The following is a 14,048-nucleotide window of genomic DNA, read 5'->3' on the forward strand; positions in this document are numbered from 1 at the left end:
CCTTCCTTATCAGTTTAGTAAAGATTGGTTTCTTGGATACATACAAGGAAAGTATGGTCTCCTTTCATTTTTGTAGGCAGCTTCTCCCCCCCCCTTTTTTTTTCTGTTTACTTCTCCCTGTTGATTCTGAAGCACCAGTCTTTTTTATTCACTTCCAAGGCTGCTATTCCTAATCTTGAGCACTATAAAACTCCTTCCCTACAGCTAGCACCATAGAGTATCAGGCTCCAGTCTATGCTCACTCACTGGGCATGGGTACTTCTGAGTGTGCTTCTCCTCTTTATATATATATGTATATATATATATATTTACATAATTCACATATATGCTTCAGACACATAGGTTAGCAGCAGCAATGGAAAAGTCTGTTTAAACTTCATGTCCTCTTTGCTACTTATAAACAGTATATTACTCTCCATCTCCTGGCAATGCAGAAGCTGTGTTACATGGATTTTATTTCCATTATATCCAGTGTTTGGGCTTTAGGGTAGGGTATGTGGAGATATTCCAGAAACCAGATAAAGATGAATTAATGTATCATGAGCTTTGTAATGGTGTGTCAACAAGGTAATTATAGAATTAAATAAGCTAGTTAGAAAGATTAATGTCAATTCATCTACCCATTTGATAAGTCATGTAAATGACAGGCTAACATGGTTAGAGCAATGCACGTAATCTAGGCACAACTACAACCAGAAGAAACACAGTAGTACCCTAATCCTCTGACAGCCTAACTGTATTCTCCACAGATCCAATTTTTCCTTTACTACTTAACATTTGCTTTGTTTAGCATAGGGGAACCAGTATTGAAATGACTATTTTCTAGACTGGACAAATAACGAAAACTGGAACAAAGCACTGAGCACTAACTCTTGCATGATTGATGCAGGAAGCAATTTTTGCTGGTGACACACGAGCAGCAAAGCAACATGTTTCTTTATAGATGGTTATATTCAACCATCTCCCTGAGAGACTTTCATCTGAGTTAGGGAAAGAACTTTAGATACCTTAACCTAAGCTATTCATTCATTCATCTTTTTAAATTTTCATTTCTAAAATTATAAAATTGCACATAGTTGCAAGAATGAATATTACACAAAGACATTCTGTATAAGTTGCCCTGTTTCCTAAAAGTGATGTTTTGTAAACTACACAACACCATAACAGAGAAAAGGGCACTAATATGATCTGCATTCCCCACTCAGTCCCAGTTTCACTGTTTGTCCCAGTATGTGTATTAACTTTTATGCATATATATCATTTGTGGTGCAGTTCTAAAATGTAGTCATAATAACATTTACATGACCAAGTTTATGTAAATGAAATCAGACACTACGTCAACTTTTTCAACTGGCTTTCTTCCATAGAGCATCATTTCCTGCATATTCATTCAAATTAGTGATTGTATTAACCATCTGATCGTTTCACTGCTTTATCAGTATCTATAGCTTATACACACTGCAATTTGTTCATTTACTTGTTAAAGCAAATCTCAGCTTACTTCAGCTTTTGAATATTAAAAATGCAATCAATATCAATGTACATGAACATGAATTCATTTCTTTTGGATAAATGGTACAGAATACAACTACTGGGACTTGTGTCAATTACACATTTTCATAAAGATAACCTGTAATGTTAAATTTATACCAGCAACATAACCCAGTTTCTCTGCATTGTCAGCAGCTTTAAATGCCGTAATTATTTGTGTGTATGTGTCACCGTGTGCATGTGTATAAGTATATGTCTGCATACTGAAGTCAGAGGTCAATGTTACATGTCTTCCTCAATTGTTTTCACCTTATTTTTAGACAGGGTCTCTTACCAAACATGATTAAGACTGGTCAGCTAGCAAACCTCAGGTATCGTCCTAGCAAACGTTGGATATCTTCTTAATAAACCTCAGGTATCTTCCTAGCAAACCTCAGGGTTCTTTCTAGAAAATCTTGAGTATCTTTCCAGCAAACCTTGGGTATTTTCCTAGCATGATGTGGGAAGTCCATCTATATATGTGTTGCTTTTATTGGTTAACGAATAAAGAAGCTGCTTTCGGCCAATGGCTTGGCAGAGTGGAGCTAGGCAAGGAAAACTAAACTGAATGCTGGGAGAAATAAGGTGGAGTGAGTCAGGAGCTGCCATAGGGGAAAGATGGGAGCTGTCTGCTGGAACCTTGCCGGTAGGCCACAAGCCTTGTGGTAAAATATAAACTAATGGGTTAATTATAGTTGTAAGAGCTAGCTAGCAATACACTTAAGTGATAGGCAAAGCAGTGATTTAATTAATATAGCTTCATGTGATTATTTCGGGAGTCTGGGCAACTGGGAAACAAACAAGCAGGCTCCTACAAACACTAGCAAATCTCGGGTATCTTCCTTTCTACATCTCTCCAGCAATCATGTGTGTCAAAATGCTCAACTTATATGTGAACTCTGGGGATCAAAAATCAGGCCCTAGCAAGGGTCATCTGTGTGAGATGGATGTTAATGGTAGTCAGTTGGCACCATTACTTGAATATTTCATCCTACCTTTCCTGAATTATTTCCCTTGGGCAAATGTGTATGGATCTATTTCTGGGTTTTCTGTTCAATTATGCCTTTGCCAATATTACAGTACCCCAATAATTACAGGAATATGAAAAGGCTTTTTATTGCTGAGTAGCATTCATTTCAATTTAGGTAGACCTTTTCTTTCCACTTTACTCTTTTTAAAAGAAATTATGCTGGTTATTATAGTTCCTATTAATATATGCTATTAAAAGTCTTGGTGGCTTTCATAAGAACTGTATTACAACCATGTAATTTTAGAAGAACTGATATCTTTACTGTGCTGAATCTTCAATCAATGAAGATTTCTCCATTTAAATACCTTTTCCAGAGATTCTCTGGTTTTGAGTAAAGGAGTTCAATATATGTAGGGTTTTTTTTGTTAGTTTTTCATTTACACTTGAACTTTATTTTTTCAGGATTGAAAGCAATACTATTATTTTTCACCTCATTTTCAAATATCCATTGCTAGTACCCTAAATTACAATGACTTTTGGGTGTTTATCTTATAGCCTTGTAAACTCATTTCAGTTTATTTTGTTATCTGCCTGTTTTAATTCCACTTTAGGATTTTCTATACAACTGTGTATATCTGTGTATATTAAAAACACGAGGTCAGCTTCGTCCTTGCTCCTCCCACTTATCTGAGTTAGTCACAGTGAACAAAGTGCTGAGAACAAGCATCTTTGCTTAGACAATCTAGATACGGAAGGAATCTTTAGCATCCTTGCTTAGACAATCTAGATACGGAAGGAATCTTTCTTCTTCCTTTTTTTTTTTAAAGAGAACATGTTGAATTCATATTTTGTTCTTAAAATTTTTAGTACAAGTACTACTGAAACAATTCAAACTTGAAAATCTCTTTTTTCAAAATTTGTCAATTATGAAGTTAAGCAGCTCAGTAGTCACAGGACTACTGAATCATCTAATTTGTACTTGGTTGCAGTTGTGCTTAAGTAACATGTGAGTGACATTTTTTTTCATCCCAATGTTCACAGTTTTTGTCATTTCTTTTTCTGTTAGTCTTGCTGTAGTGGTTTGAAAACCTACTGTTTTGAAAGAACAAAATGCTTTACTGATTACCTCTAGTCCCTCACTTTCTTCACTGATCTCTACTCTTTTTAGAAAGTATTATGATTACATAACTTGCTTTTACTGAGTTTCTTTTGCTTTCCTTTATCCAGGATAGGTGAATCCTTAGACACTTTTACCTTTAAATGAACCATCCAATGTTGTAAGCTTGACTTTCAAAATTGTGTCACCTGTGTCTCAAATTTGATGTTATAATTTCATTTTCATTCAACTACAAAAGTTCTTAAAATTCCTATTGAGATTTTCTACTTGAACTATGATTACTGAGATGCTTATTGATTTTGCTGTTGTTTGTTCTTTACTGAATGTCTACTCTGACGAAATGTTGGTAATATCTTTTGTTAATTTTCTAAGTGGATTGTGAAACTTAAAAAAAAAACAAAAACTGATGATTACAAATTCGTTTGTTCTAGATATTCCTTTGGTCAGGTACATGATATGCAAATATTCTTTTAGTTTTTACTCTCTGTTCATCTCTTTCACATGGAATTTCAAGTATTTGGTTATTTGCTATTTTCTTTATGCTAGTGGTATTTATGCTAACTTCACTGTGGTTGGAAATTATATAATGTGACTTAAAATTTTTAAGAGTATTTTTATAGCCCAAGTTTTCACCTATCAGGACTATATTTTATGAGTATTTAAACGTGTATTCTGCAGGTGGATAGGGAATTTATTTGATAAATGTCAGATTTCTATCAAATGATGGTACTATTTGATTATTCTATTATTTTTGCCATTTCTGTATAGTTGTTTTACCTATCAACTGGCAAAAGATAGGTCTTTGGAGAAGAGGTTTTGCTTTTGTTTCCATAGGAAATGAGAGTCTGTGGACTCATTCTGGGTTAAAAAAAAATAAGGTTTGATCAAGGAAGACCCCTGAAAAATCTCCAATGGGAACAAATGGCCTAGATCATCCAACATTTTAGAGCATCTCTGTTGCAGTTTCCTCTGAGTTTTACACCCAGAACAGTCTCAAGATGGCTGGCTGAGATGATCCAGGCTTACAGAATACTCCAGTCAGTGCTTGACCATAATCCTAAATTTTCTTTAGGTCCCCATAAGATTATCAGCACCCCCAACCAGCAGGAAGTAGCCTAGAAAACTACACCCATATTCCTAAAAAATGGATTATGGATGCTTGTTTTTGTTTAGTTTACAAGTTGTTATTGATAATGGTCAGGAAAAAAAAAGCTAAACAAAGGTGACCATTCAAATTTCTTGTTTTGAAAAGAAAAAAGGGGAGGTGCTACGGGACAATGGTCTTGTGCCCTGTAAAGATTTGTTACTCGTATTGGTTTAGCAAAATGGTGACTGGCCAGAAGCCAGGCAGGAAGTACAGATGGGGAGGCCAGACTAGGAGACTTCTGGGAAGAGAAAAGGCTGTCTGTAGTTGCCACCCAGACACAGAGGAAGCAAACTGCACTGAGAAAAGCCAGGACAGAGACTTCTGTCTACAAATAGCACAAAACCCAACCTTCCCTTTGTTTTGTGCCTGATGTGGGAGGGTCTTCTGTGTTGTGTTGATTTCATTGGTTAATAAAGAAACTGCCCTGGCCCTTTAATAGGACAGAAAATTAGGTAGGCGGAGTAGACATAACAGAATGCTGGGAGAAAGAAAGCCGAGTCAGTGAGTTGCCATAGCTCTTCTCTTCAAGATGGATGCAAGTTAAGATCCTTCCCGGTAAGACACAACCTCGTGTGCTACACAGATTATTAGAAATGGGTTAATCGAGATGTGAGAATTAGCCAATAAGAGGCCAGGCAGTATTTAAAAGAATACAGTTTCCGTGTAATAATTTCGGGTAAAGCTAGCCGTGTGGGAGCTGGGAAAGAACACAGCCCGCCGCTCCTATTTCTACATGTGCCCTCTTCTATTTACAGTAAAACTGTCTTAACTATCTCTTCTACCTACACTAAAACTACATCAGACAGAAGGGTGATTCTGACTGAAACATCAAATATAATTTAGAAGACTCACTATCCACATTTGTCCCAGACCTTAGTTTGGTACCTGATCTTCTGCTCCTCAGAATCAGCATGTACCTTTAAATATTAACAATTGTGCCACAGAGGAAGAAATATAATTAAACACCTACAACTAATTTCTCTGCTACAGAAATTTCTACAGCATTTAAAATATGTCTTCTAGCTTTCAAAAAAAAATTTATTACAGGTGCACGGCTCCCGAAAAATTTTTTAAATCCAATCTGTCTTCCAAAAAGGATCTACTGAGTCTTGTCAGGAATGAGTGCTAAACTCAGCCTGCAAGTTGCAGAGCAGAAAAGTACTTCAACACTGGCTGCTATGAATACAGTGAAGATGTAGTAGCAGCTGTAATAATTAAAAGATAATTTCATAATGTCTGATAAAAGACCTTTCTTTAATTGGAAGAGATCTTAGCACTCATTACTAAGTCTGCAAGCATGCTAAAAATCCTAAGAGGTGATTAAAAAGATGACTGTAGATGTTAAAATTGGATAACTGCTTACTCATGTTTTAACCTTAAATATTATTCTCAGTTTATTTAAATATGAAAATATTTAATTACTCATATGACAAGTATTTTAGATTAAAGGAAAATACTTAAATTTTTATTAGAACTCCAGAGACTTGTCTAAAAAACTCCAGGTTTACCTGAATAACATATCTTTAATTTTGTGGCTTGGAGAACAGAACCACAATAAACAGAACATGTAATTATCAATGGTGCATGTGCCCATATATTTTTAATATGTACATTGGTGTATGTTATCTGTAAATATCCACTAAGACAAAAATACCAGCTCACTAAAAATGCCACAAAACAAATTTTAAGAGTTCAATTAAAATTAAGTCCAAATTTTAAATATAATAAATGATTAATAATTCTTTTGACTCTATTTTTACAATCCATATTATATCAAATTCTTTTAAAAACGTATGAACTAACAAATACATAATGGCGAACAGCGACACATATTTAGATGTTACACGATGCCTGTGGCCTATGAAATGTAGCTTCTAGGTTCTGTAATTGGAAAATAATAAAAAGTCACTAACCTCCAGCTCAAGTTTTCTGAAGACAGTATACTCAAAAGAAGTCCTATCTTGGGTCATTTAACCTGCTGTATTTTTCCACAGCACATTCCAGCAAAGTCTACAACATTTTGAGTTCCTCTGTAAGCCCCGTTAGTGCATGTATGCTAAAAGTTGCTCTCATTCTGTGTCATAGCTGAACTTCCCCTTCCTACCAAAACACCACTCCCCCTATTTCAATGCGCGCACTATGTCCTACCTTGGAGAACTGTACTTAGAAATGCGATACCAGTCACTTCTCCAAAAGTATCCTCCAAGTAACTCTGTCTCTAATACACTCATACAAATGGCAGTAAATCAGCAGGTGAATAAACAATGGGAGGAGATTTAGCTAAACAGTCCTTTCTGTTGAACACACAAATCAGCTCCCTCAACATCCAAGTTATATCAAAAACACCTTTCACAAAAAACAAAAACACTTCAAGCAGATAAAAAAGAAAAAAATTGTTACCCGAGACTTCTATTTCTTCAGTATATTTACCAGAGCAATGTCAGTATTTAAAAATTAGGTAAAAATTAGTCACTAAAAGACAAAAATCTGCTAATTTTTCAGTTTTTTTCAGTATGTCACTTCTACCTTGAATTGTCAAATAGACTAACACTGGAAAAATAAGGATGAAACACAGGTCAAGGACAACTCAATACACCTAGAATGGCAGTTAGCACTGATACAACTAAAACTGAACAAGTATTTTCAACATCACCAGGAAGCAGACTATTAACACAGTGTAGTAAAGGAGACTGATCCTACACTATCCAGAAAAGGGTCTTTAACTTGGATAGTTGTTTTGATTCCCACTGATTGACTTCAAAACTTCTTATTCATTATCTCCTAGTGCAACAGAAAAGCTAAAGGACTTGGGGCCGAAGAGATGGCACAGAGGTAAAGAGCACTTATTGCTGTTGCAGAGGACCCAAGTTCAGTTCCCAGCACCCATGATGGGCAGGCCACAGTCTTCAACTGCAGCTTTGGGGCATCCAATTATTCTAGCTTCCCTTGGGCACCTGCACACATGGCTGGAGACACATAAATACTAATAAGATAAATCTTAGAAAAATAACTGAAAAGGCTCCATTAACCTATAAGGATCCAAGATGAAACCATATTATTAGTGGTGCTCTTTGAGAAGATAAACATGAGACAGTTTTAAAAACACCAGCTTTTGCTAATAGCCTTGAGCAATAAAATTACAAAATTCTGTGTTTTAAAGCTGTTTTGGGATGGAGTGACAGCTTTGTCAGCACAGTGCTTGCTGGGTAAGCAGGAGAGCCTGATCTGGGTCTCCAGTACCCAGGTAAGTGCTGTCTGTAGTGGCACATACTTGTATCCCATCTCTGAAGGAGAGACAGGATGACTCTGGGCTAAGACTGTTGCTTAGCCAAATCACTAAGATTCAGGTTTACTAAAAGACAACTTCAAAAATTAAAATCTGGGTCATCTCTGGTTATACAGTGAGTTCAAAGCCAGCCTGGTCTACATGTGAGCTAGTCACAAAATCTAACTTACTAATAACTAAAGATGTTCTAGTTATCTCTACAGGCTCCCCTAGCATATAAACATGTTGAATAAATGTTTTTGATCACTAATTTTGAGCAGCAACAACTCTTTCCCCTGAGTTTCTTTTGTCTAAGCAAATAAACACACATATCTATCTTAATAAAAATGAGTAAGACAATACAGTGATTAAAATATGGATGCCAAGAAGAGACAGATGGGAAAACTTTAGACAAGCTCCCAATTAGACACTTAGCATATGAAAATAGGACATTATCTTTCTGACTTTCAAGTTATACAATGCTTGTGCTATTTCAAGGGACACAGAGGGTCATGGACAGTTTTCCATGTGTCCAGGCTGACTAGCCATACATACACACTTATGATCATCTTGCCTCAGTCTGGTGAGTGCTGAGATTATAGTCTCATATCAATGTACTTTGCAATTAAGTACTCAGAATAGGCCTGATTCTTAAAAACAAAAAGTAAACCAGCCTCTATCGTAAGTCCTAGAGATTATTTTCCAAATTTAGAAAAATGTATAGAGCAAATGACTTTTCTATGCCCCACCCCAAAGACGCTAAAATATCATTTATAAAACAGAGGTTAAAAAAAATAAGGGTGAAAAAATAATAAAGGCAAAATAATTCAATCACATATAGAAGACACCTACATTTCTTCTGTTCATACTTCCTTTTCTACATGTAGCATCAGGATTCACTGAAGGGTCAAAACTCTTCTAGATTTTGCTATGCAAAGTACAGGAATGACCAACAACCCATGAAGGTATATCTTAGGATGCTATCACCAGACAAGAGGTCACACTGCTTTCCTATTGTGTACTCTAAAAATACCACACAATCAGTGGAAGGTACATACCACACTAGCAAATGCTTGGCTGGACCCATAAGGTCGGATGACCAGTGGAATATCAAGATATGTGTCAATTCTCCAGCCCTCATAACCGCATTCCAGACACCTCACGTAGTCTTTCAGCTTGCCTTGATACAGCTCATTTATAAGATCAGCCTAAAAATAACATTTATATTTTAAAAAATATAAGCCACTTTAAGTTAATACCTAATGTAATCAATGCTTTTTTGAAAAGACACAAGATGATACTGATTTTTAGTATTAAAGTTTCAGAAAGCCAATTAAGATATATCTAAAATTTGAAGGGACAAAAGTGACACTTGAAAAAAAAACTCACCTGATAAGAAATAAAATTAGATTAACATTAATTTAAAACAGAATGTATACAATTAACTATTTCAATAACCCAAACCAATAGAACTCTCAAGTAGTAAAACAGATGGTGATGACGTCAATTATCAACACACTCTATGTTCTTTTCCTTAGACAGAATGTGTCCTAAGCCACATTTCAGGTGCGTGGTTACAAAGCTAAAGAGCTGTTACGCCTTGACTATTTTATACAAACATCACCAGTCTCACAGTATATTCTTATTTATAAAATTCCACTAATTTGGGCAAATAAAAAATTAAATATTAATAATAAACAAAACAATACAAAAATTTAAGATATGAATTTGAACAATATCTTAAAATTAATTCCTCAAAATATCATCATCTAAAAGAATGCTTCTCTCTCACCAAATATCCAACTGGGACTCTTCTGACTCAGAGTAACGCAGATAATTCCCTAAGTAATGACCCTTTATATGAATGTCTTGCCTCAAAATTCTTGTACTAACTTTTAGGAAGTCAGTAAGAATGTCCCAGCTGATCTTAATGAAGTCCTGACTCACAGAGAGAGAGAGAGAGAGATCTGAACAAGGAGGAAGGGTAACTTCTGACCTATGAAGAAGAAACAGCCCCTAATACCACCTATAAAAAAATCACTCAATTCCCATAGAATTATGCAGAAGTCACGGGTGTTTAAATGATTTTCATCATCTCTCAAATAAAAACAAGTTTAAGAAAAAACATACTAACAGTTTTCTTCCTCATAAATTCACATCTGCTAAAATGTGCAAGGTGGATATACACACCTTCAGACTGGATCCACTAATGCCTACTCTAATACAATTGACTTGATGGACTCATCTTCATTTTCCTGCCCCATTCAGGCAGATGTTCTTATATCTGCACCTGTAAGACTTTTCAAAATAGTTCAAAACCAGTGTCCTAAAAAATTGGTATTTCCCCACTCAAAGAAATAATTTATGTAACTAAACATAGTTACAAAACAGTTGTTATTCCTATTTATAAATTCTCTTATATTCTTCTATTCACCTTTTGAAAGCTGAGGTATAGACCCCTTAAACCTGATTTCATAATGTACAAAAGGATTCCCACTCCGTTTAAAAGATTCTCTTCCAAGCAACCGCATCATTCCAATCAGAGGTCAGGTCCTTAGGAGCTCTTACTCTTTCATCCCTGGGATACTCTATTATACCCAGTCTATATACTCTCATCAACACTGATCCTATAGAGCCAAATCACTCGGTGAGTTAAGCCATACAAATAAGGACCCTAAATGTCAAAGTACATGATTTCACTTGACTGGGCAAATGAAGACAAAGCTTGATGAAAACACTTTATATGCGGTATCTATTTAAAAAAAAGGAAAACAATACTCAAAATTAGCCCCCTAAACAGCAGATGTGTTGAGTGGAAAAAGACCTTCTTGCACATACAGACCAATTCTGATGAATGTGCTGGCTAGTTTTATGTCAACTTGACACAAGTGAGTAACCAGAGAGGAGAGTGATGCAATTGAGAAAATGCCTCCATAAGAAGTAGGGAATTTTCTTAATTAATGATTGACGTGGGAGGACCTAATCATTGTGGGTGGTACCACCCTTGGTCTGGTGGTCCTGGGTTTTATAATAAAGCAGGCTGAGCAAGCCAGTAAGTAGCACCCCTCCATGGCCTCTGTATCAGCTCTTGCCTCCAGGTACCTACCCTGTTTCAGTTCTTGTCCTGACTTCCTTCAGTGATGGACTATCATGTGGAAATTTAAGGCAAAACAATGCTTTCGGTCATGGTGTTTCACCTTAGCAATAGAAACCCTATTAGGAAAATGAGGAAGCTGAGGTTTGGGGTAATTTAAAGAAGATGCTTAGGACACAATCAACAGCAGATGGGAGTCTAGTAATTTCAATTCCATTTGTAGTAGACTGATGCCCAGGTCTTAAAAAATCCCAACAGAATAAAAGTCATTTTAAGATATCAACTGACTTCTTAACATAGTCCCCTCAGCTTGAGAGAGAGAAATTACCTGTTCTGTTTGCTTCCATTTCTGTTCCAAAGCATCAAACATAACGCGGCATAGTTCTTGTACATCATGCTGCTGCCAAGCTATTTTAATACAAAATTTAATTAAAAATAGTATCAAACAATGTAACGAAACATTGCACTACTATTTCAACATAAAAAGGAACATATACAGGTCTACTTTAAACAACTGAAAGCTTCTTAAGAATATAGGAAGACATATTACAGCCATGACAAGACAGACAAATGAGACAAATAATCAAACCAGCGTTGTGTAAGTAGCTTTCTGGTACTGGAATACTTGTTAGTTTTCATTGTAAAGAAATATGTTAGACACCCCACATTAAGGACACTTCTCTCTGCATCAGACAGAAAACCACAACCAATCAAAATGCAGAACTATGGAGTCCAGTCCTAATGGATATAACTACAACACGTTTGTAACATCAATTAATGAGAAAAGAGGTCAAAAATTCTTAAAGAGAGCAAGGAGAGGTACAAGAGAGGGCTGAGAGGGAGAAAAGAGAAGAGAGAAATGATGAAATTATATTATAATATCAAAAAATAAAAGAAATATTTTTAAAGTAACAAAGTAAAAAACCTGCCCCTTTTTAATATTTTTTGCAGTATCTTTATCATGTTGAAAAAAAAGTCAGAAAAAAAAATCTAAGGAAAAAATTCTGTACCATTTTTTATTTTAAGCTCATTAAAAATAGAAAATACAGAGTGGTGGTGGCGCACACCTTTAATGCCAGCACTCAGGAGGTAGAGGCAGGCGGATCTCTGTAAGCTCAAGGCTAGCCTGGTCTACAGAGTGAGTGAGTTCTAGGATAGGCTCCAAAGCTACAGCAAAATCCTATCTCAGAAGAAAAGAAAAAAAGAAAAAGAAAATACCAAACCAGGAAGTGGCACACACCATTAATCTCAGCATCTGGGAGGCAAAGGCAGGCAGATCTCGGTGACTTCAAGGCTAGCCTGGTCTACAAAGAGAATTCAAGGACAGCCAGGGTTGCTGCACAGAGTAACCTTGTCTCAAAACCAACCAACCAAACAAACAAAAAATTAGAACATACTAAACTTAACTGTACAAAAATCTTAACTGGTTAAAATTTATCTTTCAGAGCTTAATAACTAAAAATAAATTACTTTAACATTCAAGCAAAAACCAGTATGTTTCAAGTAAAGATCATTAAATTGTTGATGTGTTGTAGATATGTGATGCTCTGGTCCAGAAGTCTCTGAACACTAGAAGTTGTTATCATTAAGAGAGTTATTACCCTCACTGCTATCCCATCCAAAGCTCCTTGTAACATCTGTGGTCTCAATCGCTCTCTTTTTGCTGGTTTGTAACAAAACAAAAAGCCTTTGTAATTGGTACGGGATGCTTGTCACGGGATCTTCTTCAGATTCTTCAAATTCCCACCTAGGAGGATGAGATCATATTAACTATATAAAATGATTCCATGCTTTAAAACAAAATTAATACCAAAATCATCACATAAAATCTTAATTCTAGGTAATACACAAAGTTTGGATATTAACTAAAACTATTAAATAAATCAGTTTTTCTCTAATTTACAAACAAAACAAAAAGCAGGTGGCTCTAGTCTGGAGAATGAAAGGCAAAGCTTACTTACGTGTAAGGGTCAAATCTGAATCTGACCAAACTTTGTCCTAAGAAGTAATTCACAAAAAATGCAGAGTATTCAAGAACAAAACATTAAAACCCAAACTGGAAAAAAACTTAAGACAAATAACACCAGCTTTCAATATATACATGTTCAGGGAATTACAAAGGAGAACACATGGATCTAAAACAGATTATATCAATTAAGAAACATATTGATCATTAAGATCAACTATGAGTCTTGACTGGATCTGATTAAACAAATGGTTTAAAAAGTTATGTGTTTGCCTGGCAGTGGTGGTGCACGCCTTTAATCCCAGCACTTAGGAGGCAGAGGCAGGTGGATCTCTGTGAGTTTGAGGACAGCCTGGTCTACAGAGTGAGTTCCAGGACAGGCTTCAAAGCTATAGAGAAACCCTGTCTCGAGAAACAAATACAAAAACAAACAAACAAACAAACAAACAAACAAACAAACAAACGTTAAGTGACCATCACAGGAACTCTAACACTGAGCCATTATATCACAAATGAAATGGAGCTATGCCTACCAAGTCACTGGGGTGGAAGTTTACACACAGACCATCAGTTCTCAGCCTTCCTAATGCAGCAACCCTTTAATACAGTTAGTTCTTCATGTGTGGTGACCCCCAATCATAAAATTACTTTTGTTCCTATTACATAAATGTAATTTTGCTACTGTTATGAATCATAAATATCGGATATGCAGGATTTCGGATATTCAACCCCTGTGAAAAGGGTCATTTGGCACCCAAAGGGGTCACAACCCACAGGTTGAAACTGCTGATATAGAAAGCCTAGATTACCAATTAGTGCCATTCACAGATGAGTAATGAGAGCAGATGACTCATGATACTATTTCCTCATTTCTAAATGTTTCAAATATTCAGCCATAAAACATTTTAAAAGCTATTGAGTAAATAGCTTTTAAATAAAAAATAAATAATCCCAGTAGA

General features: G+C 35.8%; 1 protein-coding gene across 3 annotated transcripts in view; it reads right to left on the minus strand.

Annotated features, from left to right (window-relative positions):
• The window catches only part of Usp47 (ubiquitin specific peptidase 47), a 96,379-nt gene that overhangs the window by 37,780 nt on the left and 44,551 nt on the right, over positions 1-14,048 (minus strand). For all 3 annotated transcript variants that reach the window (XM_050125895.1, XM_050125897.1, XM_050125896.1), the window contains 3 exons: positions 12,725-12,870; positions 11,452-11,531; positions 9,088-9,237 (listed from right to left, as the gene is read on the minus strand). In XM_050125895.1, coding sequence (XP_049981852.1) covers positions 9,088-9,237; positions 11,452-11,531; positions 12,725-12,870 — 376 coding nt within the window. The remainder of the gene's footprint in view (positions 1-9,087; positions 9,238-11,451; positions 11,532-12,724; positions 12,871-14,048) is intronic.

This window comes from Alexandromys fortis, unplaced genomic scaffold (assembly GCF_014885135.2).
Source record: "Alexandromys fortis isolate MF-2015 unplaced genomic scaffold, M_Fortis_MF-2015_v1.1 scaffold_250, whole genome shotgun sequence".
NCBI lineage: Eukaryota > Metazoa > Chordata > Mammalia > Rodentia > Cricetidae > Alexandromys > Alexandromys fortis.